Genomic DNA, 25,108 nt, shown 5'->3' with positions numbered 1-25,108 from the left:
TATGAAGCTCATTTATATTTACTGAATTGACATCTATATCCTTATCCATCTCAATCTCAAGTTTTGAGGCTATAAATAAATTTTTGTGACAATACACTACTTCTGTCAAAACTGGAAACTTAAGAGCACATCCATCTAGCAAAAAGATGCAACGTCTCATTTCAAGGTAGAGACAGGGGTATCGTACCTTAACAATGAGACAAGCTCTTTGGAGGATGTTCAGTATAGAGCAGCTAGACATGTACACCTGTGTCTTTCTCCCTCTTCTACCCATCAGACACACTCTGTTGTTTATCAGAAAAATCATACCTACTTGAAAAGTGTATGAAATCAATTTCTTTGATGTGGAGACAACATACACCTTGAGATAACTGCTTTAAGTTTTGTCACTACCCTTATTAGCTTTTAATGTTTCACTCTCAGGACAATCTGGATTATCCTGGATGGCACACGTACCCATGTGGTTTTGGATTTGTTCTTCTTTACAGAGACACAATTTCTTAAATAATTTCCCTGCTACAGCAACCTATGCTAATTTGGGTCCTAATAAAAATATTCTATAGGAAACCACATTATATTGGAAACTTCATTATATTTAAGACCATCAGTAGCCTAAAAGCTTTCTCAAATATTTTATCAGAAGGTGTCACCGAGATAAAAGAACGCCTGCGGGCAGGCTGAGCTCTACCAGCTGCCGTTGCTGTTCCAGGGGGTGAAGAGGCAAAATCTCTGCAATACGAAAGGCTTTATTGTACTCGCGTCATTTTTGAAGCTTGGCGAATGCTGCTTCGGAACAAAACGCCTTCGTGGGGAGAATGACTCCGCCCCCAATTCTAGGGTTAAAAAAAGAAAAAAAATAATTAAGGAATTCAGCCCGGAGCCGTTGTGTATATTGACACACGATCCCGCCCACACGAAGAGGCAGGAGGCCGCCCCCGCAGCACCGAGGTTGGTGTGAAAGGACGCCGCAGCACACCAATGCTTCCACTTTTTCACCTGGTGCCAGAGCTGGAGGCAGCTTAACCAGGGCCTCTCTCACATCGCTCTTGCAGAGACCGGGCACGACAAACAACTCCCCACCCCGCTTTCCCCGGGGCGGGAGGCGGCAAACGCGCTTCCCCGCTCACGGCCCAGCGTTCGCCCGGAGCGGCAGGGCCAGTGCAGCGATGCGCGTCAGGGCAGGACGGCGGCCGGCCCTGCCACCGCGCTCCCGCAGGGAGCGGGGCCAGGACGGAGAAGCTACACCGGCCCCTCACAAGCAAGCAGCAGCCCCCCAGCCCCGGGGCGGGAACCGCCCACCGCCGGCCTCCGCCACCGCGCAGGCCGGCCCCAGCGCACCCTCGCCCGCCCGCTCAGGCCTGGCTCCTCGCCGCCGCCCGCGGGCCCGCGGAAGGCCTGGCGAGCCGCCCGCCGCCCAGCTCGCCCCCTCTCCCCGCGCATGCGCAGGACACCCGCGGCCCCCACCGCTGTGCAATCGGGGAGATGAGGATGCGCGCGCACAGCGGAGCCCCGCCCCTCTCCTTGCCCCCCCTCCGCCCCTCTGCCGTGACGAGCGGCTGCTCTCTCCCGCCCCCCCGCCGCCCAGTGTCAGGCCGGCGGTCGGTTCCGCATCCGGCGCGGTTGTGTCACTTCCTGCTCACGCTGGCGCTCTCCCTTTCCCCCTCTCCCCGGACCCGGATGGTGACTGGCGGCGGCGGCGGCGGCTCCTCCAGGGACTGTCAGTGAGCGGCTCCCCCCGGGCCTCTTGTCCTGAGGGCGGCGGCAGCGGCGGCCGGGAAGATGGCTGCGGCAGCCTCCTGCTCTTCGGCGGCGGCACCGCCGGCTGGGCCTGGGCCCGGGCCGGTGTCGGCCGGGCCGGGCTCCTGCGAGTGGCTGCTGCTGCGGGACGGCTGCCTGCGCTGCGACGCCGACGGGCTCTGCAGCCTGTGCTACCACCCGGCCCTCAACGCCATCCTGGCCGTGACCGCTCGCGGCGCCATCAAAGTCATCGACGGCACCTCGGGGGCCACGCTGCAGGCGTCGGCGCTCAACGGTGAGCGCAGGGGCTCCCGCGGCCTGCCGGGCCCCGCGGCCCGGGCGGTGGGGGGAGCGGGGCCGTGGCAGCCCCCGGGGCGGCTGCGGGGCACGATCGCGGCGCTGCGGAGCCGAGGGGGGGTGGTGGTGGGGGGAGGCGGGCCGGAGGATCGGCTGAAAACAGGTGTCGTGGCGGGCGAGGGGTTTCCGTGTGGGGCGGCTCCGGGGGGGGAGAGGCCGGGCTTGTTTCGGGCCCGTGGCGCCGAGGGGTTTCCCCTGGCTCTTTTTCACCCCTGCTCGTTTTTCAAGCCAGAACGGTTCCTGTTGTTCGGGGCAGAGATACCCGTGTGGGCAGCACCGAGGCGTTTTTCTTCTGTAAAGCGTGTTGGCGTGGTTACTAAAAGATTAAACGGGGATGGAAGGCTGTGATGTGTAGGGCTGCATTTTTTAATTTCATTTTTTTGTGTGTTCTTGTGGGTGACATAACGTTGAACCTTCCAAAGATTAGAAGCAGCACGTTGTGTAGGATAGGCGTAGTTCTAGTTCTTATTGGTGTGTGATATTGTAGTAGTTTATTTGTTGAGCCTTAATCGGGGTTTTTTAAGAAGGCTTATTTCTTACAGGTGTCATTTGTCTTGCAGTTTAAAATTATTTAAGATCAGAATCTTCTATAAAGTTATTTCATGGTGCGTTTATGTATATGTTTGCATAGTTCTTTGTGCTGCTGAGTGTCTTGACTGTCTCTGGTGTTAGTAACAGTATCCCTGCCATTATGTTAAGGAGGCATGGTTGTGTACTGACTTTGTGGAGGCGAAGACTCTAGTATCTCCATAACTATGAAGCAACTTTTTTTGTTGCCCATTAATGTTTTTACACTGTTAATAAACTAGTTCTGTAAAAAAAAAAAATAATCCACATGCTATTAACAGCTTTTGTTCCTGGTTCATTAATGGTTCTTAAACTGTGGTACTTGTCAGAATATTGGGTAGGGGGAGTGTCATTTGGTATGTTGTGAGACCAGCCCTTGGCATAGAAAGATACGTTTCTTACTAGTTTTGTGTTTCCATGTTCAGTTTCTCCTTGCAGTTGTGTGTTGCTAATAAGATCCAGCTTTGCTGAGTGGTGGCAGTGAAGGGTTGATGTTTTCAACCTGAACATGGCATAGTAATGTCAAGAATTGTACGGAAATACCATAGTCTCGGTAATATGTATACTTTAACCTTGAAAACCAGCAACCGTATTCCAATGTCAAACTGAAGAGAAAAGGACAAAAATCAGTTATTTCCTTTCGTAAGTTAAAAGTCGGTACATTGTAAAGATCTAAGTGTTTTGGGTGATTAAGAAAAAAAAGTTTTGTGGAATTACTAAGAAGCTGTCAGCTGCCTTTGTTGTAGATCGCTTGTATTCAACATGAGGCTGTCGTGTGGTGTTTCCCGCTTTGTTCAGAATTCAGATCACTCTGCTTCTATAATTCCCTCTCTTCTACCATGCTATCTCCTAAAGTACTCTTTTTTATGAATAACTTTATTTCTTACTTTTCTTCACGCTTTTGCCAGAATTTGAGAATTGCTTTTAAATTGTGGATGAAGAGGGCATGAATCGAGGACTTAATTTGTGATTGGTTGTCTGTGTAGGAGATGTTTAATTCTCATGAATAGAAAAAGAAGTCAACTGTAAATCGAAGCCTAAGCTGTTGTTTTATACTTTTCTATGAGAAAATCCTTGCAAGGGATTTGATTTAGTATTCAAAATGCTAATGGAGATTCTCCCCTAAATAGTAACTACTTAAAAATAACTTAATGCTTTGCTTCTGTTACGTACATTCAGTCATGTATACTTCCTTTAGTGTCAGTCTTCTCTGTGGCAGCGCGACAGTAAAAGATGGATTCTACTCCTCCTCACATGAAACAACAGAATTGCTTGCAATGTCCCCAAGTTTCATCTGTGCAGTATAGATGATGATTGCGTTAGTGGAAAAAAATTTATAACCGTAGTTTAGTTTGAAGAAACTTTAAGTGAATGTCCTTATAGATTCAGAGTGGCATGCCTGTCAGAAATCTGGTTCATCTCAGCAGTTGGTGTCTGTTGGGGCTGTTAGTGGCCACGTTCATGTTCACTCTTGTTCTCTCCTTCTTCAGCCTTTCTTTGGGAAGAGGAGGAAAAGGCAATTCAGCTGTTCTCTGATGTCTGCCAGCTCTGTACAGCGTGAGCTCCTTTAATACAGGGTAGTAGTAGGTGAACACTCAGACCTGTAGACCAACTCTGTCCCTGCTCCCTCCCCTGCCATAAATGACAGGTCAAAGGATATTGTTGCTTCGGGGACTTCTGGTGCTATAGCTAAAAATAGAGTCCCTGGGAATTAAAACTGCTTCTCTTGGGAGGCTACTTGTCCTCCTTAGTAATTGGGTCTGCAGGTCTCTTGCCCTGCCAAAACATGTATATTGGACAGAAATGCTGTTGCTCATTACCCAAGGAAAAACAAAACATTGCAGGCCTCTCTTTCTAGAAAGCAGAGAAAGAAAAAGGATTCCCCATCAAGGCGGGGGGGGCGGGGAGGGAGAAAAGGAAACACCACCAAGCCTGAGTGTTGCTTTTATTTGCTGTCGCAGTTCACTGCTGCAGTACGTTAAGATTTGAGCTCATTTTTAGTGAAAAGATTGCACTTGTGGAATACTGAATCGGGTAGAGCAGTGGAGGCTGCCTTTGTCAGAATGTAAATGCAGATTGCTCTTTTTTGTCTTGTTCTTCTACACATCAAAGATTCACAGCTAAAAGACAGTTTGGTTATAGATGAGGTCCGAACATTAGGATGGGGTCTCTGGTTTATGTGCTTCGGTTTCTTATGTGAACTTCATTGGTCTGATGTATGTGGTGACCCAGGGATTGTTCTTCTGAGCTCAAACTGTAGGAATCCAATGAGGAGGAGGATTATGATGATTATTATTGTTGTTATTATACCACACTGAATCTTCATCAGATCTGTCTCTTGAAAGTGTGTGATCATCTTTAGTCTGTTTGCTGTATGGCCTGTTCAAGAAGGCCAAGTGATCGTTTGCAGCAGCCCAGAGCGCAGTAGTGAATAAGAGTACCATTGGTAAGGGGAAAATCAGGTGATCCTTTAACATTAATCTTTGTCTTATCTGGTCACAAAGTTGTCCTTTTTATTCTACCAAGGCTGTTGCATACACACTGTGCATTTCGGACAGCCAGACTGGGACTGTAAGGACCATTCTTATGAGTACTGGATATTATGCGTTTCTGGGTGTTTGTTAGTAGTGATTAGTCAGGACTAGTTTTGAATCTGTCATGCAAGTCGATCGAGTACTTTGTTTTCCCTCTTAGGCATTTAGGTATTTGTGTGCTTTCAGTTTCAAGTTGAACACTGGTAGCCAAAGAGCACGAATGATCAATCTCCAAATACAGCAGTAAGGATGAGCCTTTTCCTCTGCCTCAAAAAAAACCCAACAACAACCAAACAAAACCCCATACAACACCCTCCTCCCCGCCCCCCCCCCCCCCCCCCCCCCCGAAGACTGTCTTAGTGTTTGTAGAGATGTTTGATTTATCAGTTCCTTCTACTTACAAATAAAATAAGAAAACTGCTTGAACTGGGAGAGTACTGTCATTCCCAGAGAAGCTTGGCCACGAACACAATAAGAAACTAAAATGTACTGTCAGATGGACGGTGACCATCTTGAATGTTTCTGTAGGTTTTTCTAGATTAATTTGACGAAACAATAGCTTCAGAGCCTCGTTACCTAAAATGCACAGTGTTTTGTATCTAAAGCCCTCTAAATTACTATAGAGGCCCTAACAGTAATCAAAATACAGACTTCTGAAACCACACAGGGAAGGATCTGTTCATTGTACATATGTAGCAGTTCCTGTAGGGGAAACAGAGACTCTGCATTATCACCAGAGGCCCTCAACTGCTGTTCCTCTGCCAGAAGAAATTAGAAAGAAATAGATCCCAGCTCAGGAGGCTCACCTGTGGCAGAAAGTTCAACACCGTTGTCTATCTGTCAGCATTCCCTTTTGAGAAATCCCATTGAGAATCCCAAGCTGGATCACTTGGAATTATGGAGCCTTGGAAATCTGTCAAGGGGTATCCAGTTGTGTTTCTTTTTTATTCCTTTTGAAGTGATGCAGGAAGCAAAACGAGAAGAAAAGATTTTCTTTTGCAGCTTGGAAGTCATAAAGAGAGTGTACGCTTCTTATAATCTCTAGGAAGAAACTGTTGGCATACTTTGCCATCCAATTCTAGGCTTGAATTATTTGAAGACATCAGCAGCAGTTTCAGCTGTTTCAAGCTCACCGTGGTAATACTGCTCAAGTTGTCTCCTCCAATGCTCACAATTGGGGCAAGTTTCTTCATCATCTTCGCTCTTTTTTTCATTTGTTCAATTATGAGACCAAAAAATAGTAATAATGAAGGCTGTTGCTGTTAATACAGAATTTTCTCCTTGATTATTTTCTCACTGCTTGGGGAGTATTGTCAAATATCTAATGATCTGCTACAGCCCACCTTGCATTTGAGTATACTTGGACGACAATGCTAATCTGGGTAAGATGCTTCTGAAAGAGATCGTTCCATTGATTTGTGTGATCTTAAGGTCATTCATGAAAAGCCTTACGCACTTGAAAAAACAGAATAGGAGAACTGTTAGATTTGAGTTCAGTGTTTTATACCAATAAAGATTCTAGACCCCTGTGTGCTCCATTTGTCTGCTAACTTAATCAGAGTATGTCAGAGATCCCTTCTTACTTGCCAGACTGTCAAGATGCCATTAATTGATACTTCCAGGCTCTGTGGAAGCACATCTGGATTATCTTCTGCAGAAGCTAAAATAGGGTAAAAATAGAGATTGCTTCTTTTCACACGCCTTTAAAGGGATGTTTGCATTGCTATGCTTATTGCAGGGATCCAGAAGTAACAACCGACAACGATGCAGGCATGTGTTATGTTGCCAGGCAAGATAGCACAACATTTTTCATTTTATTGACAGATCAGTCATATCTGGACTGATGGATTCATGACTGTCATTGCAACAGTAATGCTGTATTATTTAAGGTTACAGAATGCTTTAATGTCAGATAATCAGAAATTTCCTAGCCCTCTGCAAATGGGTTTTGAGAAAGGCCCTCTGCAGGGAGATGTACCTTGAAATGCTTCTTACAGACCCAAAGAGGAAATACTGTGCTCTGTGTCAGGGATTTGAACTTTGGCTTCCTGTTCTATTCTGTCTCACAGGTAGTTAAGGTATTTCTCATTGATATGAAGAATCCTTGGGAAAATACTGATAAATCCTTCGTGTCCCAGTCATGTTGTATACTGTATTACATAAAATGTAGAAGAAAATTGGCAGAAATATGTTCTGGTGGAGATAATTGAGTAGTTCAAGTCCAGAACATTATGAAAGAAAGAAGGTAAATCTCTGTTGGACTTGAAGTAATGGAATCGTGGAGAAGGTTTTTGCTTTGGGTTGCCCAGCCTAGTGGTCTTCAGATGCCCTGGTCTTTTTACTATTCTGAACATCATGGTGATCAGTGGTTTGGAACTAGTGTACTCTCCAGTCCTATAACTGGTCCTTTCTGGCAGCCCACCATAATGTTAGGTGGCTCAGTAGAACCCCTGTCTGAGTCTTTAGTTATATTGTTTATAACAATATTGTGGTGGTTGCTATTGTATTTGTATCCATAACTTGAGCTTAAGTGAAATACAACATGTAGGATTTTATAACAGAGAGTATAAGAAAAATCTGTCCTAGACTGAAGATTCACCTTAATTGTTTCTCTCAAGCTTTTAATAACAATTATGTCTGATTTTTTGGTATGGTATTGATCTATTATTTCAGGTTTTCTTTCCAAGTTACTTTCAAATAAGAAAACAAAGCTGTTCATCCTTGCTGGTAGCAGGATTCTTTAATTCTCCCTGAACAGTATGACGTCTTTCAAAAATGCTTCTTGGGCTGTCTTGGAGATATGACTTACAACCATGTGGACTCTTAGACAACTTTTGATCAGTCATGTTATGAGATAGCTTGTTGCATATTGTCTATTCCAGTGGCATCAGTAGCTGCTCACCATTTTTTTATTTTTAAATAAAATACTATATGTGGATCGGTTCACTTTCCTGATGGCTCTTAAGTGATGCCACAGTATTGCTTTCAGCTGTTAGAAAGCTGTCCTTTAAATAGTTAATGCTCTCTTAATTGCAATGACTGCTTGCAGTCACCAGGTGAGTGCTTATCACTGAGTGAAGAGTTCAAGAAACAGCTATCACCTGCATGTGAAGTACACATGGATACCAACACTTGCAGCTTCTTTTGTTTTCTGTGGAGTCAAATATTAAATTATATATTGGCCCAATTCCTTTGCTGCCTTGTCTTTGGGAAGAGTATCAAGATTTGGTAAGGACCTAGTGCACACTGCTAGTCAAAAAGTAGACAGGAAGTCTGCTATATGCAAAATATTTATTTTGAAGATTTGCATGTAATGTTAGGGGAAAGAGCACTCCACAGATAAGGATGATGCACGAGAAGCGGGGGAGAAAAAACAGCTTTTGTTTTGCAGCCTGGATTAGAAGTGTAAAGTTATGGAAATAATAGCCTATCTGTCACATAAATGTAAACAACATTATGTTTAAAATTTTCTTGAGTTATTTGCTAGGGCTGTTCAGCGAGTATTTTATTGATAATTTTTTTAATGTGTAACCTGAGGGAATTTGCTTATCAGTTAAGCAGTCTTGAAAATTAGTAGCATTAGTGAAAACACGTATCTGGTCTCAAGTGCTGGTTAATGAAGGCTTGCATAGCATACAGTCTGTCGTCAGTTCTTCAGTCCTCTGTATAGTTCATGGAGGGAAAACTGACCCACTGCGCTTCCCTGACGTGACTGTGAAGCAATCAGGATCTCATCTGAGCGTTTGGCAACTGTAGGAGAAGAGTCAGGGTAAACTCTGTTTACCGGGCAACGTGCTACAGAGGCTATTGTGAAAAACTCCTTATGGAAAAGAAGAGCTGGGAGGGTGAGGGGTGGGACCGAGAACTATGACGGAGTCGCTGGATGACAGTGGGGAAGGGGTTAGGGAAGCAGGAAGCTGGGCAGATGGCAGTGAAGACTGGGAAGATAGGGAATGTTTTACTGGAGAGCAAGAGGGTACTGTGGTTATTGTGGAGAAATACAGTGATAGGCTTAGTTGACTTGTCTTCTGCGGGGTCTGAGTTTCACGTTGTGATGTAAACAATGACATACAACACTACTCTAGACTTTTTTAGTAGTGGATTTTTTTCTGTTCAGTTTTCTATAGCTTTGGTAAGTGAAAATTAAGAAGATTAGCATTTTTCAACAAATAATCTTAGGTTCCCTCTCCATTCAATACAGAGAAAAGAAAAAGTCCTCATTCTGAACTTTCAGAGGAACCTGCTTCCCATGACCTATAGAAGGGGATGCTAGGCTGCCAAGATGCCATTAATTGATGCCAGGCTCTGTGGAGGACCAGCCTTACAAGGCTTAAGTTAGCTTTTCTGAATATCCCTTTTGAGTGACAGAACTAAAGTTAAACCTACACAATTACCAGGTTCGGATGTTCCTGTGCTGCAAATAGGTAACATACAAGTTCTTTTAATTTTGCCATCTTCTCCAAAGAATTTGAAAAGTGAAGCATTCGCTTTTAAATATAACTTAAACATGAATGGATCTAGTCTGTTCTACTTTAGGCTTCCTATGTAGGAACAGTTATTAGCAGAATGTGAGAATGCATTTAATTAATTTGAAGTGCTCATAAATATGGAGCACATGGCTACAGAACATTGTGGATGCTAGATGTTTGTGGAATTACAACAGCTTTGGACAAAGTGATGGAAGAAGGTCGTTCTATAAAAAAAGAAATCACTTCTGGCTGAGAAGGTCCATGAGCACAAAGTAGCAGGAGCTGAGTTGCTACAGGGAAGTACCATTGTATACATACCCTTTCTTAAATTCTTCTCTAACCACTTGGTTTAGACCACTGTCATGGACAAAATGTAGGGTTATGTGCATTTTCCTCTGATTCAGTATGGTTGCTGCTGTATTTCCTTAAAAGTAACGTCAAAAAGAGAAAGATAGGTAGTAACTCATCATAGCAGTTGAACTACTGCTGCAGTAATGGAAGACTGCTGTTAGATTTCCTCCTAAACTGTTTTTTCTGCAGACTAAACGAGCCCGGTTATCTTAATCTTTCTTCACGTGTTGTATGCTCCACCCCTCTGACTTTCTTAGTACTCCTTCATGGGACTCTCACATAATGTTTTGGTATCTCAGATGGAGGACTGAAGCTGGACATGGTATTCTGGATGTGGGCTGGAAACTGCTGAGTAGACGAGACTAGTATTTTCCCCTAATCCCCTGTGTGGTAACAGTTTGTGGCTGCAAGGATGCATTGCTGCCTGTTATTCAGCCTGTCCATCAGCATCCCCAGGTTCTTTCTGTAGGGTTGCCACCTAGACAGTTGGTCCCCAACTGTTACATTTCATACCAGGTGTAAGACCTCACATTTGTCTTTGTTGAACGTCAGGAGGTTTGTGTCAAGCCATTTCTCTGGCTTTTTGAGATCCTTGAAGGGGCAGCTTGGCCATTTAATGCATCAGTTGCCTGCGGTCACCTCCCGTTGTTGTAATCCAGTCTTGCTAAAGGTGCAGTCTGTCCTACCATCCACGCCATTGAAGAAGACAGTAAACCATATCAAGCTTTACTGAATGGCACTCATAACTGGCTGCCAGGTGGGTGTTAAATCATTAACTACTAACTTTGCACATGACAGTCTAGCCAGTTTTTCACTTGCCTTGTAGCCCACCCATCAGCTTTTGAGAACTTGCTGCTTCTCCCAGCTTGATATTTTGGAGGCTTCTTAAAATATTGGGGCTTGGGGTGGGGGAAGCTAAATCATTTCCTGCCAAACAGTCTTGGAGTTTAAAAGGTGCCACGACTGGAGGTGTTTTTCTCCTGTTACAGAGACTGCAGGATACATCATGGGTGAACTCAGATACTCTAGCCACTTCAGTGACAAAAAGAGGAACTGGTGATAGAATTTAATCTGGCAAAGGTTCTTTGTTGTGAAATGCTGCGATGGGAATTGCTGTTTGTGACGGGAACTTCCTGTTACTGAGCTGTGAAGTATTTCTTGCCTGTCTCTGGTTCTGGGTAGATGCTGTGTAATCTGTCTGTCTGCAATTTGGGAAAGACAACTTTCCTGAAAATTTTTAATCATAGTTTTCACTTCGAGAAAAGTTTTGTAGAAGACACTGTCCTATGTGAGGCGTTTGCAGGAGAATTGTAGGAACTTAAGTTTTTATAATTTACCTGAGTTTGCAGGAAGGATTGTAGAGTACCTTGTGAAATCTTTCATAATTTGTTCTTGGGGATAACGGTGTAAAGTTCTGTAAGCAATTGCATTCTGTACGGCATACGAGGCAGCAGTAATGTTGGATACACGGAGATCAGAAACAACATAAAGAGCGTGGGCACAAAGGGCTCACCAGTGTCATCGTGCTGATTCCATCTTGGTTTAAGCCCGTAGAGTGGGAGAGGACCCTATGCCTGCAAAGCTAGTGAGATATGAACTGCCTTGATCTCAGTGGGTTTTTGTTCATGTTCTGAAACCTTTTTAAGTGTTAATGTTAACTTCTGTTAGTAGTTGCTTGATCAGACACATCTAGTTAATATTCATGTGGCAGTCTCCAGTGCTTCGGCCCAGATAACACATCTTCTTACTCTAATAAGAATTATTAAAACCAGCTGTCATATAACGAAACTGATACTGAAACAATTCTGTCCTGTTTGTTGCTAAAGGAAAAGTTAAACTGTAGATCACATGTATTGTTCTTGATTAACTAAATCCAGTTTTGGCAAATAAGGGAGTCTGAAGGCACTTTGTGATGTTAAGCTGGGTATTTCTGCCTTGTTTAGCATTTTTGCTGTTTGGAGAACATTCTTAGTTTTTTTCCTGTTTCAGCTCTGAATGTGTTTTTGCATTATTCAGTCTCTTCGGACTTCTTTTCCAGGTGACGTTGCAGATGGAGGTGTGTGTATATAGTGAAATCTAAAAGAGAAAATGTTGCTTTTGTATAGCTGGTTTAAGCCCATCTACATCATTCGTCTAAAATAGCAACCTGAACTTGTTTTCATCCAATAGTTTCCTTTCCATCCTTTCCTCAAGTCTGAGAATGCTTTTGTTTTGGGAAGGGAGGGACGCATGGAGTGTCTTCATGGTGGCAGCAGAGTGCTTTGCTGAGGTGATGTTTAGATGTTTAGAGCAAGTAAGGGTCTGGGCCTGGATCTGGAAGGTAAAACTGCACTGCTGAAGTTTCTTCTGAAGATGTAGGTGAGGAGGAGAAGAGGGTGAACAAGAGAGAATCTGTAGCTGATAAATTCAGTAATGATGAGCAGTCATGTCCTGGTTTGGCCATGCCTTAGCCATCTGTGCAGGTTTAAGATAGAAGAAAACCAATTTTCCTTTTCAGTTATTTTACTTTTCAGTTAAGTCTCTTCTAACTGACTGCACTCTCTGAAATTAACAGTGTGTTTTTCAGACAGTGTCCGCTTCAAGCAGTTATAACCTCTGATGTTATAGTTAATACCAAGGGATGGTATGCAGAGAGGCTCTTGCTTATACTTACTCCTATACCAGCTGAGGTCAGCTCACTTTGTTATGTGCCACCCTGGAGGCTCGGAAGTGGAAAGGCGTTAGAGGCGTTGCACCCGTGGGGAGGAGCGGACAGGACAGGCGACCCAAAACTGACCAACAGGGTATTCCATCCTGTCTGCATGATGCTCAGTATAAAGCTGAGGGATCAAAGGGATAAATCCTCTTTCTTCTTCAGTGGCTGGCATCGGAGGAGGACTCTGTCCGTTATTCTGCCTTTAATCCCAGTCTGTGTGTTCTTGAATCCAGTTCTCGAATCCAGTTCCCATCTGCTGCTGAGTCCAGTCCTAGTGCTGGCCGGTGACAGGATCATCATCCTGGGAGCTCCATATAGGCTTTGAATATATTTGTCTACATTTCATTATTTTCTTATTAATATTATTCTATTTTCTTTTTATTGTTAGTATTTCATTAGAGCTGTGTTATGTTTTTTTCTCTGACCCATAATTCTCTCTCCTTTATTCTCTTTCCCTTCCCCTTCTGGGAAGGGAGAGGGGTTAATACAGAGCATCGGTTGTTCATTTAGTGGCCAGCACAGCCTAAACCTTGACACCATCTTCTTATTACTGTGTTCCCAAATGTTCATAAACGCTATGTTTCTGTTTCCTTTGGGAGCCACTGATGTAAAACCATTTAGAGACAACTTTCTCCTTTTTAAACCAGACTTGCAGGGGTTTGCTTTTTGTCCTTTTTTTGTGTGAAAATGTTACCCTTTGCAACTGATCCATAGTTGTGATTTTATGTAGTATTAGTTCAAAATAGTTTCCTGCAAATATAGCAAGTTAAGACAGCAAGTTAAACTTAAGGCCACTTTGGTTTTTATTTGTATTGTAGAGCTTCCTCAAACTGCAAGTGTTCTGATATGCTTTCATTGGCAAACTTGTGTTACTTAGGTAGCATACAATGTGTTATACTTGCTAACTGGATTTTTCAGTTGATTTTATGATAATGTGAAATGGTAGCAATAGGAAAGGCACCTGCCTCGCAACAAATGAGGACAACTGATATATATGTTTTTTTAATTCCAGGTACCTGTGAAAAATGTGAGAGAAGTAGCTGAGCAGCGTTCCGGCAAGAAGCATTTTTTGTCTCTGATAGAAAGGCTAGTTTTGCTGTCTGCTAACCTGGCTTCTGGAAAGGGAATTTCACGCAGCATGTTACCATGAGTGATAATATCTCCTAAATTTGAAGCTTTACACGCACACTTCACAATAGAAAGAGGAAAATTAAAATTTTACTTTTAATTCTAACAGCAAATTTTAAGGACTTCTGCAGTTGTACCGTTCCCTTCTCTTGCCTTTAAATAGCTTGATGTTCAAACCTAATGATACAAAGTTTATAGAATAGATAGGGCTTTTGATCACCTGAAACTTAATCTATTTAGCTTTCCATGGTTGCATTATTTTGAAATGAGTACTGAGATATTGTTTGGATATTCTAGATTAAATTGAAAGTGCAAAAACTGGTATCAGTGCACATGATGTGTATGTTTTGCTGAGCTGATGGAATTCCTATTTCATAGAATCATAGGGTTGGAAGGGACCTCTGGAGATCATCTAGTCCAACCCCCCTGCCAGAGCAGGGTCACCTAGAGCAGGTTGCACAGGAACACGTCCAGGCGGGTTTTGAATGTCTCCAGAGTTGGAGACTCCACCACCTCTCTGGGCAGCCTGTTCCAGTGCTCTGCCACCCTCACAGTAAAGAAGTTTCTCCTCATTTTTAGGTGGAACTTCCTATGGTCACGTTTGTGCCCACTCCCTCTTGTCCTGTCCCCGGGCACCACTGAAAAGATCCTGGCCCCATCCTCCTGACACCCACCCTTTAATTATTTATAAGTGTTGATAAGATCCCCCCTCAGTTGTCTTTTTTCCAGACTGAAGAGACCCAAATCCCTCAGCCTTTCTTCATAAGAGAGGTGTTCCAGTCCCCCAATCATCTTGGTAGCCCTTCTCCAAAAATGTTACTTTAAATCTTAATCCAAAGACCTAGTTGCAGTCATAGATCGAAGTTATGGATGCTCCTTTAGGTATTTGATTGGTCTTAGATGTTAGCATTATGGTATTAGTGCTATGATGCATGTGTTTACCAGTCTCATTTTATAGCTGCAGATAAAAGTGTTAGTTTGTTGTAATTTAGAAACTATTTGAGTTTTTGCATGCTGTGCATTGGGAGCTTCTTGTCAAGAGAATTACGGACTTTGTGATACGTTTTAGTGCCATTCCTGGCTAGCAGTTATCAAGGTTCATTAACTTTTTTTTCAATATTAGAAAAGATCAAAGGTGTTACTATCAACATTAACCTACATCTCTTCATGATGGTGGCCGTGCATATTCTGGTGAGAGCCACTTTCTCTTAAGCTCTAAAGCTTTCAGGCTAAAGCTATCTCTAGTGGAGAAACGGAGACAAGCTTTTTCATTCTTCTACTTAGAACAAACTAATTCTCAAATTAGTTTGGTTCATCTTAATGCCTGCAGACAAGGGGGACAAAATAGATGCTTCTTAGACTGTTATGTGTTCTCCAAACAAGTTTGTTTTCTGTAATATTTTTTGTAGGTCAGATTTTGATCACAGGAAATTGCTGATCTCTGTTCTGTGTTGTTTGAAACAAAGGTGGCAGAGGGAGGATCTCCTTTTCTCACATTCTTCATTTCTGCAGTCTAATGTTTATTGGATTTTGTTTTAAGTTTTCAGGTTGCTAGTTCTAAGGTTGTTACAGATGACATCCCATAAAATAATATGCTTTTGGGCTTGCACTTCTAGCATGCTAGCAGCCTGCCAGGTTTCCTTATAGGAACTGACAAAAGGCTTAATGAGTTCTTTGTGAGTTATTCTGTTTTTAATCCTAGGCAGATAAGCTGGAGATATTGGGGGAAGCTGTGATCCACTTTTGCCAAGACAGAAAAGCAAAATCGTATAAAACTTTGAATGACTATTTCTCCTTCCGCCACCCAAAATAAATTACAGCTGAAGGAATTAGGGCTAAAATGAGAATAACATTTGGCTTTTGATGATCTGGCTTAAGTCAGTCAGTGAGTTTATGTGAAACTTTTGAATTGTGATTTGTGAAGATGCAGATCACAAATTATTGTTAGTAACCTTAGGCAGGCTGGACATAATGTTGTAGTGCCACCAGAAGGTTTGTCAAAAGATATTGGTTGGAGTCCTTTGGCATATTGTAAAACGTTGATCCTGAGTTAGAAAGGACCCTTTTGCCAGTGCTTTGAGGATGATTAAACTTTTCTAGGCATGTCTTCTACAGTGGTGACTTCTATAATGGTGACTTCTAAATTCTTTAGTTTCCTGGTTCTCAACCTACTGTTTTATCATATGTCCAGCCATATGTGAACTATGATATAGTTTGTGACTAGTAGTAGAATGATCTTGAAATGTGTTTTCTGAACTTCAAAATTAAAATCCTAAGTTTGCAAAATAGCTTGTCAACAGTTCAGAGGCTATTCAAATGGTAAACCAGTCAGTTGCAGAATGTGTTTCCCAGGGTGTTGGAAAGACACTAAATATTGATGGAATAATTTCCTTGAAGCTCCATCGACTCAGGCTAAGGGAGATTGTTTTGGTTTTATGTGCTTTGAATAAAATACAACCATGAACAGTAAATAACTTTCTAGAGACAGTTTGGCCAAAATCTTTCTGTCAATGTAACCAACCAAAACATTAAGCAGCAGAGTGAGAATCACAGCTGTTAGGCAATATATTTCTTGTGCTGTAGTTACAACTTTTTGTTTTGTTTCGTAATGGAGCAGAAATATCGTATTGATTAGATATGTTATCTACCTCATTAAAAATCTTCATTGGCTTCTAAAAATTGGGACTATTTACACAGAAGATATTTGTTATCTGTTTGGTGGTTTAGACATAAGATTTCACTAACTACAGAAATCATAAAATAAGAATGGTCTAGCTTGGAAAGCCACAAGGGCTGGGGCTCCTACAGGCTGCTGAACTCCTAGTCATAGGGCATGAACAGACTCCTGTGCTTGATATGAAATAAGGAAAGTGCAAAATAAAGTGTTCCTGGTGTTGGCACTGCCAGAAAAGGTGAGCTGCTTTTCCCATTTTCTCTGGGAAGGAGGAGGAGAGAAGTGATGGGTTAAAGAAAGTGTCCTGTAGTGAACCATCACTTGGATCACACTGAATAGACTGCAAACACCATGTGAATCTACTGAGGTTTCTTGTTTAGGGCATCGGTTACCTTTCAGTTTATTTACATAGTAGTTTCCAGTACATTGTTGAGACTAGTGCTTTAAAAGATGTTAAAACTTGTATTTGAGTTTTTGTTGAAACTGTTACTTTTCTGTAGAATAACTTACTTCCTTGCCTGCAGCTGTGTTGTCTGTAGAAATTCTTGTGTGAGGAGCTCCAGTGTATTGGCAAAAGTACAGTTTGAACCTAGTTGATTTGCCATTCAGAGGACCCTTTTTTGTTGAGCTAGGACTAACAACTTCTCAACTATCAAGTGATTTCAGGGCTCTTGAAGTGTTTCTGACTGTTGTAGCAATGATTACAATTGCAGTATACTTCATGCCGGCAAAGGCATATGCCCTATATTTTGAGAATATATGAGTCATTGTTTCCAAAATTTTGTTGAGAAGGGCAGCTGGCAACTATTCTCGACTTCAGTTTTCAAGAGAGGATACCACAAATGCAATGTGGTTAGATTGATGTGCCCTATATTTGGAGAAGTTTTAATTTCCGCTTAACTATATCTAAGTGTGAAGACGATGGAATTATGTAGCTGCCTTTATCTGGATGCTTTATTTGTATGCCAGCTACCTAAAGGGTGATTTTTTAATTATTCATAACAAAAACAGTATCCAGCATCTGAGGAAAGAGGAGAACAGGGATGGGACTTGATTATGCAAAATTTAATGAAACTCCTGTTCCTGTGCAACAAGAAGAGATCTATGTTGATGATCCAGCGATTTCAGCTTTGCCCTTTGGACAACGTGTCCATACACTTATACAAACAGTCTGCTTCTGTAGCAGCAGCTTACACTTTTCGTGAATTAAAGCGATATGCCTTCTACATGAGATAGCATATTACATGGATTCAGTTTTACAATCCATCCAGCCTTAGACATGTAATAATGTCAAGTTACATTGAATGTTCCTGGGGATAATATCCATTGCCACAGCCTTTCCTTATTTATCTGCTGACGGTCTTCCTCCACTCCCACCAAACTTCTCTAACCTGTTACTGATACCACGTGTGCAGCACTGAGCAGAAAAAAGCTACCTTAGTGTCTCAAGGAACATGTGTAGCATTGGCATGTGTTAAATGCTCTACTTGGTTTTCAGAAGTTTGAGTATTATTTTGCTTGATGAAATGGAGTTAATCAGCCTTAATGGTAGTTTAGCAATTTTGTTTTGGTTTTCATGCTGATTTGTACAATTTCATTCTTATTATTGGTTGTCAGCTAACATCAAGTGCATCAGGCATCTACATTAGGCTTAAAACACTAGTAGGACTAGTAGGATTCCTGATAGGAGTGGGACTTGAATGATGGCTTCCATTATAGGAATAAAATGGTTGTAATTGTTGATGGGATGCATAGATTTTGTTGGTTTGTTTTTTTTAACGTAGGAAATAGAAAAGTTTGGTGGAAGTTGTAGCTAAAGTGCTAGTTTTTGATCATGTCAAGAGGTAAAGATTTTGCTGAAGTGTTACATTACTTTCTGTAAGGTCTTTTGTAAAAGCTGTTTTCTAATTGGATCTTGCTTTTTTTCTTTCCCTTTGTAGCTAAACCAGGTGGACGGGTGAAATGTCAGTATATTTCTGCTGTGGATAAAGTGATCTTTGTGGATGATTATGCAGTAGGATGTAGGAAAGATCTCAATGGCATCTTACTGTTAGACACAGCTCTGCAAACGCCTGTTTCAAAACAAGATGACGTGGTTCAGCTTGAATTGCCGGTTACAGAGGTAAGATGTGGAGAGGGAAAAAAAAAAGAGTATGTAAATAATTCTGTCAGAAATACTGAAACCAGACGGTTGACCCTGAGTTTCTAGTGTGATATTAAGAGCATGTCACAGAAAAGTTTCTTAGTTATTAGCTGTCATAGGGCAATAGCGTTTCGCAGTTACCCATATCTTGAACAAATAAGAGATTGCATCATCAAGAGCATGTTATTTCAGATGAAAGAACTTTTTAGTGACCAGAAATAAGGACTCATTTCCAGAGCTTTATCAGTGCTTATGTGTAGAATCTACATGCACTTCCAGAAGTCTGTCTGGGCTGCTAGGCATCCTTGAATTTTTCTGTTTTAGGCTTTCAGGGGAAAAAAGACAATTAAAATCAGCTAATATGGTGTTGCTATGTGTGAAAAATTAATGCTGGAATCTTAACTTTTCTAGCTAGGTCAGTTGGCCTAATGAAAGACTTTTTTTCTCTGCCAACCTGACTTCCCTTTTATGTTTGGACTATCGCAGCTGTAACACGATTCCTCCTGGTTTGAGACAGTATAACCAAGCATTTACTATCATTTTAAGGGAATCTAATGTGTACATTTTTGCTTGGAGTGTAGTGCTTAGGATTTTGTTGCATTGGTTTACCTTCAGCTAACATAGCATTTATTAGGTAAGGTAGCATGTACGTTCTTATTTTCAAGTGTTGCCTAATGCAAGATAGCTAACAATTGCTTCTATTCTAAGGCACTTGGTGATGAGGAAGGTAGTTTTCACCTTTGTAGTGGTCGTGAAGTAAGACCTGGGAAGTAAATCTGTGCAATAATTTTAGTTGCAACTGAGACTAATTCTTTTTTTGGGAAAAGCATTGAGCATCTGCCAATAGTAATATTTAGAATAGTGCTTACAGTCGAAAAAACAAAACTGGACTACAAGATCCAGATTCTGAATCTTTAAAGCACTCTGAGGAAAGAGCACTCCCCACTCATCTCTGTGGGAAATAAATTTATATTGAATTATGCACCACCAACAAAAATTTTCCTGAGCATTCATTTAAAATATTAATGTGCTCTTGAAGTATTGACTAATAGGTGCTTATTGTGAACCAAGAATGTGTGTTATATATGGGGTTTTTAACTACTTGTCTTGAGTGGGAGTAACAGCAATAAAATGTTGCTTCATAGAGGTCTCCCAAAGAGAGCTTTCCAGGTCCCTGCGGCTCGCTGCCACTGGCATCATTTTTATACCCTTTGTGGGTAACTACAAAATCTTGGTACGTGTGGCTGAGTGTGAAGAGACTGACAGAGGTCAGCGTTTCCTTTCCTAAGTTTTGCTGTCACTGGTTTGCAGTCTCACATGGTTCAATACAAACCATAAGTTTGTGTCAGTTTTAGCTAAAGCTTCTTTGTTTCTAAAGAGTTTACAGACCCTTATTTCAAGGTTAAAGTAGAGCACTTCTCTGTAAAGGTCCTTCCTGTAGAAAAAGACTGGAAAATATTATAGTTCAGTAGGAACAGATTTGGGGAGTTCATGGCCAAATCAGTGAGGCGGAAGGAAAAACAGCAGCAGTCTTCATTTCTTACTTTTAAGTTTAAAGAGGAGGTGCACAGACTTCAGAAAACTTTAGTAGATATTAAGCAAATATCATACAAATGCATCAGTCCTCCTCTTTCATCATAGGAAGATCAAGAACCTTTATCCAAGCAAGAGCCTTGATTTTTTGTTAGTCTCTGTAACTTTCCTGCAAATTTTTTCACTTAAATTAAGTAGTCTTTTATACAATTGATCCGCTGGTAGTGCGTTGCATCTTTATGCATTTCTAATCAGCAACATTGACAAGTTATGATACAGCCTCTATGCTGTTTTTACTTTCCCATAAAATACTGTAAATTTATAAACCTCCACCATCTATCTGTTCTTGTGTCATCTGCAAGAGACTTGGGAAGAATGAGATGCCACAAGAATTGCAATTGTTTTTTTTATTGAAATCTGAGAAACAGATACAGCCTTAGCTAGGAGACTGATTTGCCTTATTTCTGTCGTTCTTCCCCTGAACTCCCCAAGGATGTAACGAAGTGGCCATTCTGCCTCGTTCTGCTTGGAGCGGTTTGTGGCTGTTTAAAGGACTGGCTGGCTGTTGCACTTGGGAAACGTTTCCCTGTATTTGTCACTTGAAAGATTTCATATAATGTTTTTCAGATGTTAGCCCACCTAACAACAGATTAGAATACCCTGTGCTTTGCATATAAAGAGTACCTTTAGATCTTACCTGTTAACATGAAGTTAGTAGACAGAGGGACAAGCTAGAAACAGATGAGACTTGGAAGAAAAAACACCTATAAATGGATGTTTATAGTGTTCTTTTCTGGATGCATTATTTCTGAGTTTTAACAAGTTCTAGTTTCTAAACTAGCCTGGGGGTTTTTTTCTGCCTCATTTTTCAGCTTCATTATACTAGCATTGTAAGTAACTTATCTCAGATTTTATTGGAACGTTGTTTTCCTCGTTATCATCTACTTTTTTTAAGATACAAAGCTACTCAGAAAAATGTGAAGACTTTTGTTCTTGCTCTCACTTTTTGTCCCTAAAGCTGAATGAATGCTTTTGAAGGGAAAGTGTTGGGCAATAAAATGTCTCCTTAATAGATGTTCTCTTTTAATTGTTTCTATGACTGATTTGTTTAATATTTGGTAATATTGCCCTTGAGGGAACTTGTAGTAATAACTGCCACTGTTGCTGAAGTTTATCCATTGATTGGCCTACAAAGTAGAAATTGGAACTGCTTACTCAACTCTGTGTCTTTTATGGGAATTATGCTGATATAATATATGATAAAGTAGGATATGACAAATTACACTTCCCTGAGTAAGAAACAGGTATAATTTTTGTCTGTAGTTATTCAACATGGATGCTAACTTTTCCTGCACATCTGCATTTTAGGCTCAGCAGCTGTTATCTGCTTGCATAGAAAAAGTAGATGTTTCTAGCACAGAGGGATATGACTTATTCATCACACAACTGAAGGATGGTTTAAAAAATACCTCACATGAAACAGCAGCAAATCATAAAGTTGCAAAGGTAAGAATTTGTCTCTGTACTGTCTAATGTGGATTCCCAAGTCTAATTTGCTTGGCTGCCATTATTGAAGCATACAAAATGCTTGATTTAGTGTGGTGGATTTTGTTTGAAGAGGATGGAAGGTATTATGTGTTCCTTAGTTCTGCTGTGTGAAGTTTCACTTGTTAAGAGAACAAACAAGGTTAGTTTCTTGCCAGTAAACGCAAATAATAAACCCAACAGAGCTTAAAATCTGAAGTTACTGACTTTCCTTGCATTATGTCCATGTTGCTTTTGTGTGTCTGTTCTTGTATTACTTCTTGAAATCAAGAGAGGGTGCAAGATGTGGTTTTGCTTTTGACACTTTTGTGGTCTATTTGCTGTTTAGATGTTAAAATTTTAAGATACAAACCAGGCACTTTTTTTTCTTAATTTAGTGGGCAACGGTTACGTTCCACCTTCCTCATCATGTTTTGAAGTCTGTCGCCAGTGCCATTGTAAATGAACTCAAGAAGATAAATCAAAATATTGCTGCCTTACCTGTAGCATCCTCTGTGATGGATAGGTTATCTTACCTCTTACCCAGCGCACGGCCAGAACTTGGTGTGGGACCTGGTCGATCTGTGGACAGGTATATTAAGATAAAATAAGCGATGAATGTGACCCCTTAGTTGTATCAGAGTAAGCTCTTAGATTACTTTAATTTATTTGCCAAAGGAATTAGTCCTATTCTGTACTTTCGTGTTCTTATACATACTGCTAATTAACTGTTTAATGCACAGTACACAATACAATAACGCACAATATACACAATATTACTAAACTTAGAGAAACCTTTGTGGGTGCCACAAGACTGCGTTGTTTGCATTTTGACTTTAATGCCAGGCAAATTGACTTCACTTGGCTCCTAATCCCAAAATACACTTTCAGAAAGGTGACGATTGCAGCCCTAATATAGGTCCCTAGGTGGTACTGTAACTCGTTAGTGTGATATGTTCATCTAGGCTTTATTCTTCGTCATGTTTGATTATGGGTTTTATTGGAACAGTCAGATGTGTATGACTCGTTACTTAATTGCTGACTTTACTCAAACTAGTACCGAAACTTTACTGAGACTGCAATGATGAGATGTTCAGAAACTGCATAGCTTTAAGAGCATATGTACAGCTCTTCTCAATGCAAAGAGAGCACTCATTTGTTTACCAAAGACAGAATACATACCATGCTGCGTCATGAGATCAGTTCCTTCATACAAGAAAGATTTATGCCCATGTTTTGTGTTTTAGACGTTTAGGAAGTTGGTACCTTTGCAGAATATATATATACTACTTCTGAACTCTCTAGTCACCTGTTATGTGTTTGGGGTCAGAGAAAATTTTACCTCAGACTGTTGGTTCATCTCTTCCTGATCCAAGTGACATTGTGTACATAAGTGAGCAACCCATTATTTTAACTTCCATAAGCCAAGACTAGTTAGAATACTGATAAATTTTATAAATCTATAAATTATTTCCTTCTTGAAAGTTTTTACACAAATGTTATTTTGCAAGCGTATTATAATTTCTTACAGCTCAAATACTTCAGTAAATTTTATTTCATTCATCTCTTACTTCCCTTCCCCAAGCCTTCATGCCTGTCTGTACCTCGCCATGTTGTATTTTTGATTAGAGCTCTCCAAGATCTGTCTCTTAAGATGGTATAATTGGCAGGGAAGTTGGACTAAATGGTCTCTGAAGGTCCCTTCCAACCCCTACCATTCGTGTGATGACGTGTGATAACGTCAAGTTAAGACAGCCCTCGTGGGTGTTGCAAGAATAGTTTACTTCCTTCGCTTCCTGGAGAACAAACTGTCAAAGAAAAAGAAAAGCTGATAGTTGTTTCTTAGGTACTATTTCAGATGAGGAACATGCACTGAGTGAAGGTGGAAAAGAGAGGAGCTGCTTTTCTTTGTAGATACTGAGTTGCAGAGGAGTTTGTATTTTGTGACTGAGTAGTTTATAATTTTTAAGTATTATAATATGCAGTGAGGGACGGATGTTGGGGGATTTTATACTGTGTGTTCAGTTAAGCCTAAAATATCACTTTGGAGTATTTTTAAATATGCGTACTCATATCTGTTCAACTAATAAACCCAATTTTTTGCTGCAGTTGTTATGTTAAAAAAACAAACTCTCTAGCAGTTATATTGGGCTAGGGTCTGCATCTTCTCTAAATGCAGAGTAGCTTTGGATATCTGATGCTTTCCTGCAGTTAGACCAAATCGGTTACATGGAAGCTTATTTTATTAATCTTGCTTTTAAGGCCCGTAGGTTGTTTTATTGCTTTTGGTCTTTTGCTGAGGATGTACTTTAGGCAACCCGAGTGAGAGAACTTTGTAACTTTTCTGTAATTGTCAATGATAATTTTAAGTTATCTATAACTATCTGTGGTATTTCTAATGGTTACTAAAGCATTGAAAATATCTCATAAATAGCTTGCTTTTTTTTTTATTCTAAGTGGCAGTTTTGGGTAACATATAACTTTTCACCTTTCTAGGTCTTTGATGTATAGTGAAGCTAACAGACGAGAGACATTCACTTCATGGCCTCATGTGGGTTATAGGTGGGCACAGCCAGATCCTATGGCTCAAGCTGGGTTCTATCACCAGGTAAAGGGTTTAGTTGTTCTTAGTATGAGTTCCTTAGGGAGCAGGGGAAAAAGTCCTTTTTTTTTTTTTTTTTTTTTTTTAATTAATGAGATGGATTCCTTCAATGATACAAAAACCATGATGAAAAAGTTTGTCATTCAGCGCTTTTCAAGTCTCAGGTTTTTTCCGTGCCTTGAGGTTGCTTCTGTTTTTTGTACAGATCACAGAAAATACTGTCCTGAACTTCAGCATATAAAACAAAAAGTATCAAATTGATCTAAGTTAAACAACAATAATGAAGATGAAGTTGGTTGTTGTGTAGAGTCTCTGTTTCTCCTTGTTAAGATTGTTGAGTAAATATTCTTACTTTTTGTATTATTAGTAAAGCAAAAAAAAGCAGTAAGCTAGATGTTGGAGTTCTCTAACTGTACTCTCCTAGCGGGACTTAAACTGTGTTGTAACAAACAATGGTCCTAGGTCACACTACTAAATTATTAAGCTTAGTGAATAAATACAACCTCAACTTTTTATTCCACTAGTTTTGCTTATTTCCATTTTTCATTCTTTGAAATTATTTCTGCTATAAAAAAAAAATTTGTGGTGTGGATTTACATAACAATGGGTAGGCAGTGCATATAATTTGACATCAATATTATCTGCCTCATTATGTCAACTGCAAAGCCTGATAGGTGCAAGTGGATAACGTTTTTGGAGTATTTCTTAAGCTTGTTCAGGAGAAGAAATGCAGGGAATTCATATGTTAGAATTGCATCTGCATATTCCCAAGCATATCTTGGCAACTTGAAATG

At 40.9% G+C, this 25,108-nt stretch overlaps 1 protein-coding gene and 1 long non-coding RNA gene across 12 annotated transcripts in view; one reads left to right on the top strand and one right to left on the bottom strand.

The window, feature by feature from the left end:
• Window positions 1-620: 620 nt before the first annotated feature.
• LOC141740720 (uncharacterized) lies at window positions 621-1,332 on the bottom strand. The gene is made up of 2 exons (XR_012586123.1): window positions 997-1,332; window positions 621-833 (listed from the first exon to the last, which is right to left on the bottom strand). It is a non-coding gene; the product is annotated as an uncharacterized LOC141740720 (long non-coding RNA).
• Window positions 1,333-1,616: 284 nt separating this feature from the next.
• Window positions 1,617-25,108, top strand: part of BIRC6 (baculoviral IAP repeat containing 6) — a 186,376-nt gene continuing 162,884 nt past the window's right edge. For all 11 annotated transcript variants that reach the window (XM_074579876.1, XM_074579873.1, XM_074579869.1 and 8 more), the window contains exons 1-5: window positions 1,617-2,032; window positions 18,453-18,634; window positions 21,557-21,694; window positions 22,111-22,304; window positions 24,209-24,320. In XM_074579876.1, coding sequence (XP_074435977.1) covers window positions 1,780-2,032; window positions 18,453-18,634; window positions 21,557-21,694; window positions 22,111-22,304; window positions 24,209-24,320 — 879 coding nt within the window. In that variant the 5' untranslated portion in view covers window positions 1,617-1,779. The remainder of the gene's footprint in view (window positions 2,033-18,452; window positions 18,635-21,556; window positions 21,695-22,110; window positions 22,305-24,208; window positions 24,321-25,108) is intronic.

The sequence above is a fragment of the Larus michahellis genome, chromosome 3 (assembly GCF_964199755.1).
Source record: "Larus michahellis chromosome 3, bLarMic1.1, whole genome shotgun sequence".
NCBI lineage: Eukaryota > Metazoa > Chordata > Aves > Charadriiformes > Laridae > Larus > Larus michahellis.
The sequence above is the reverse complement of the archived record's forward strand: the minus strand, read 5'-3'. Positions and strand labels throughout refer to the sequence as shown.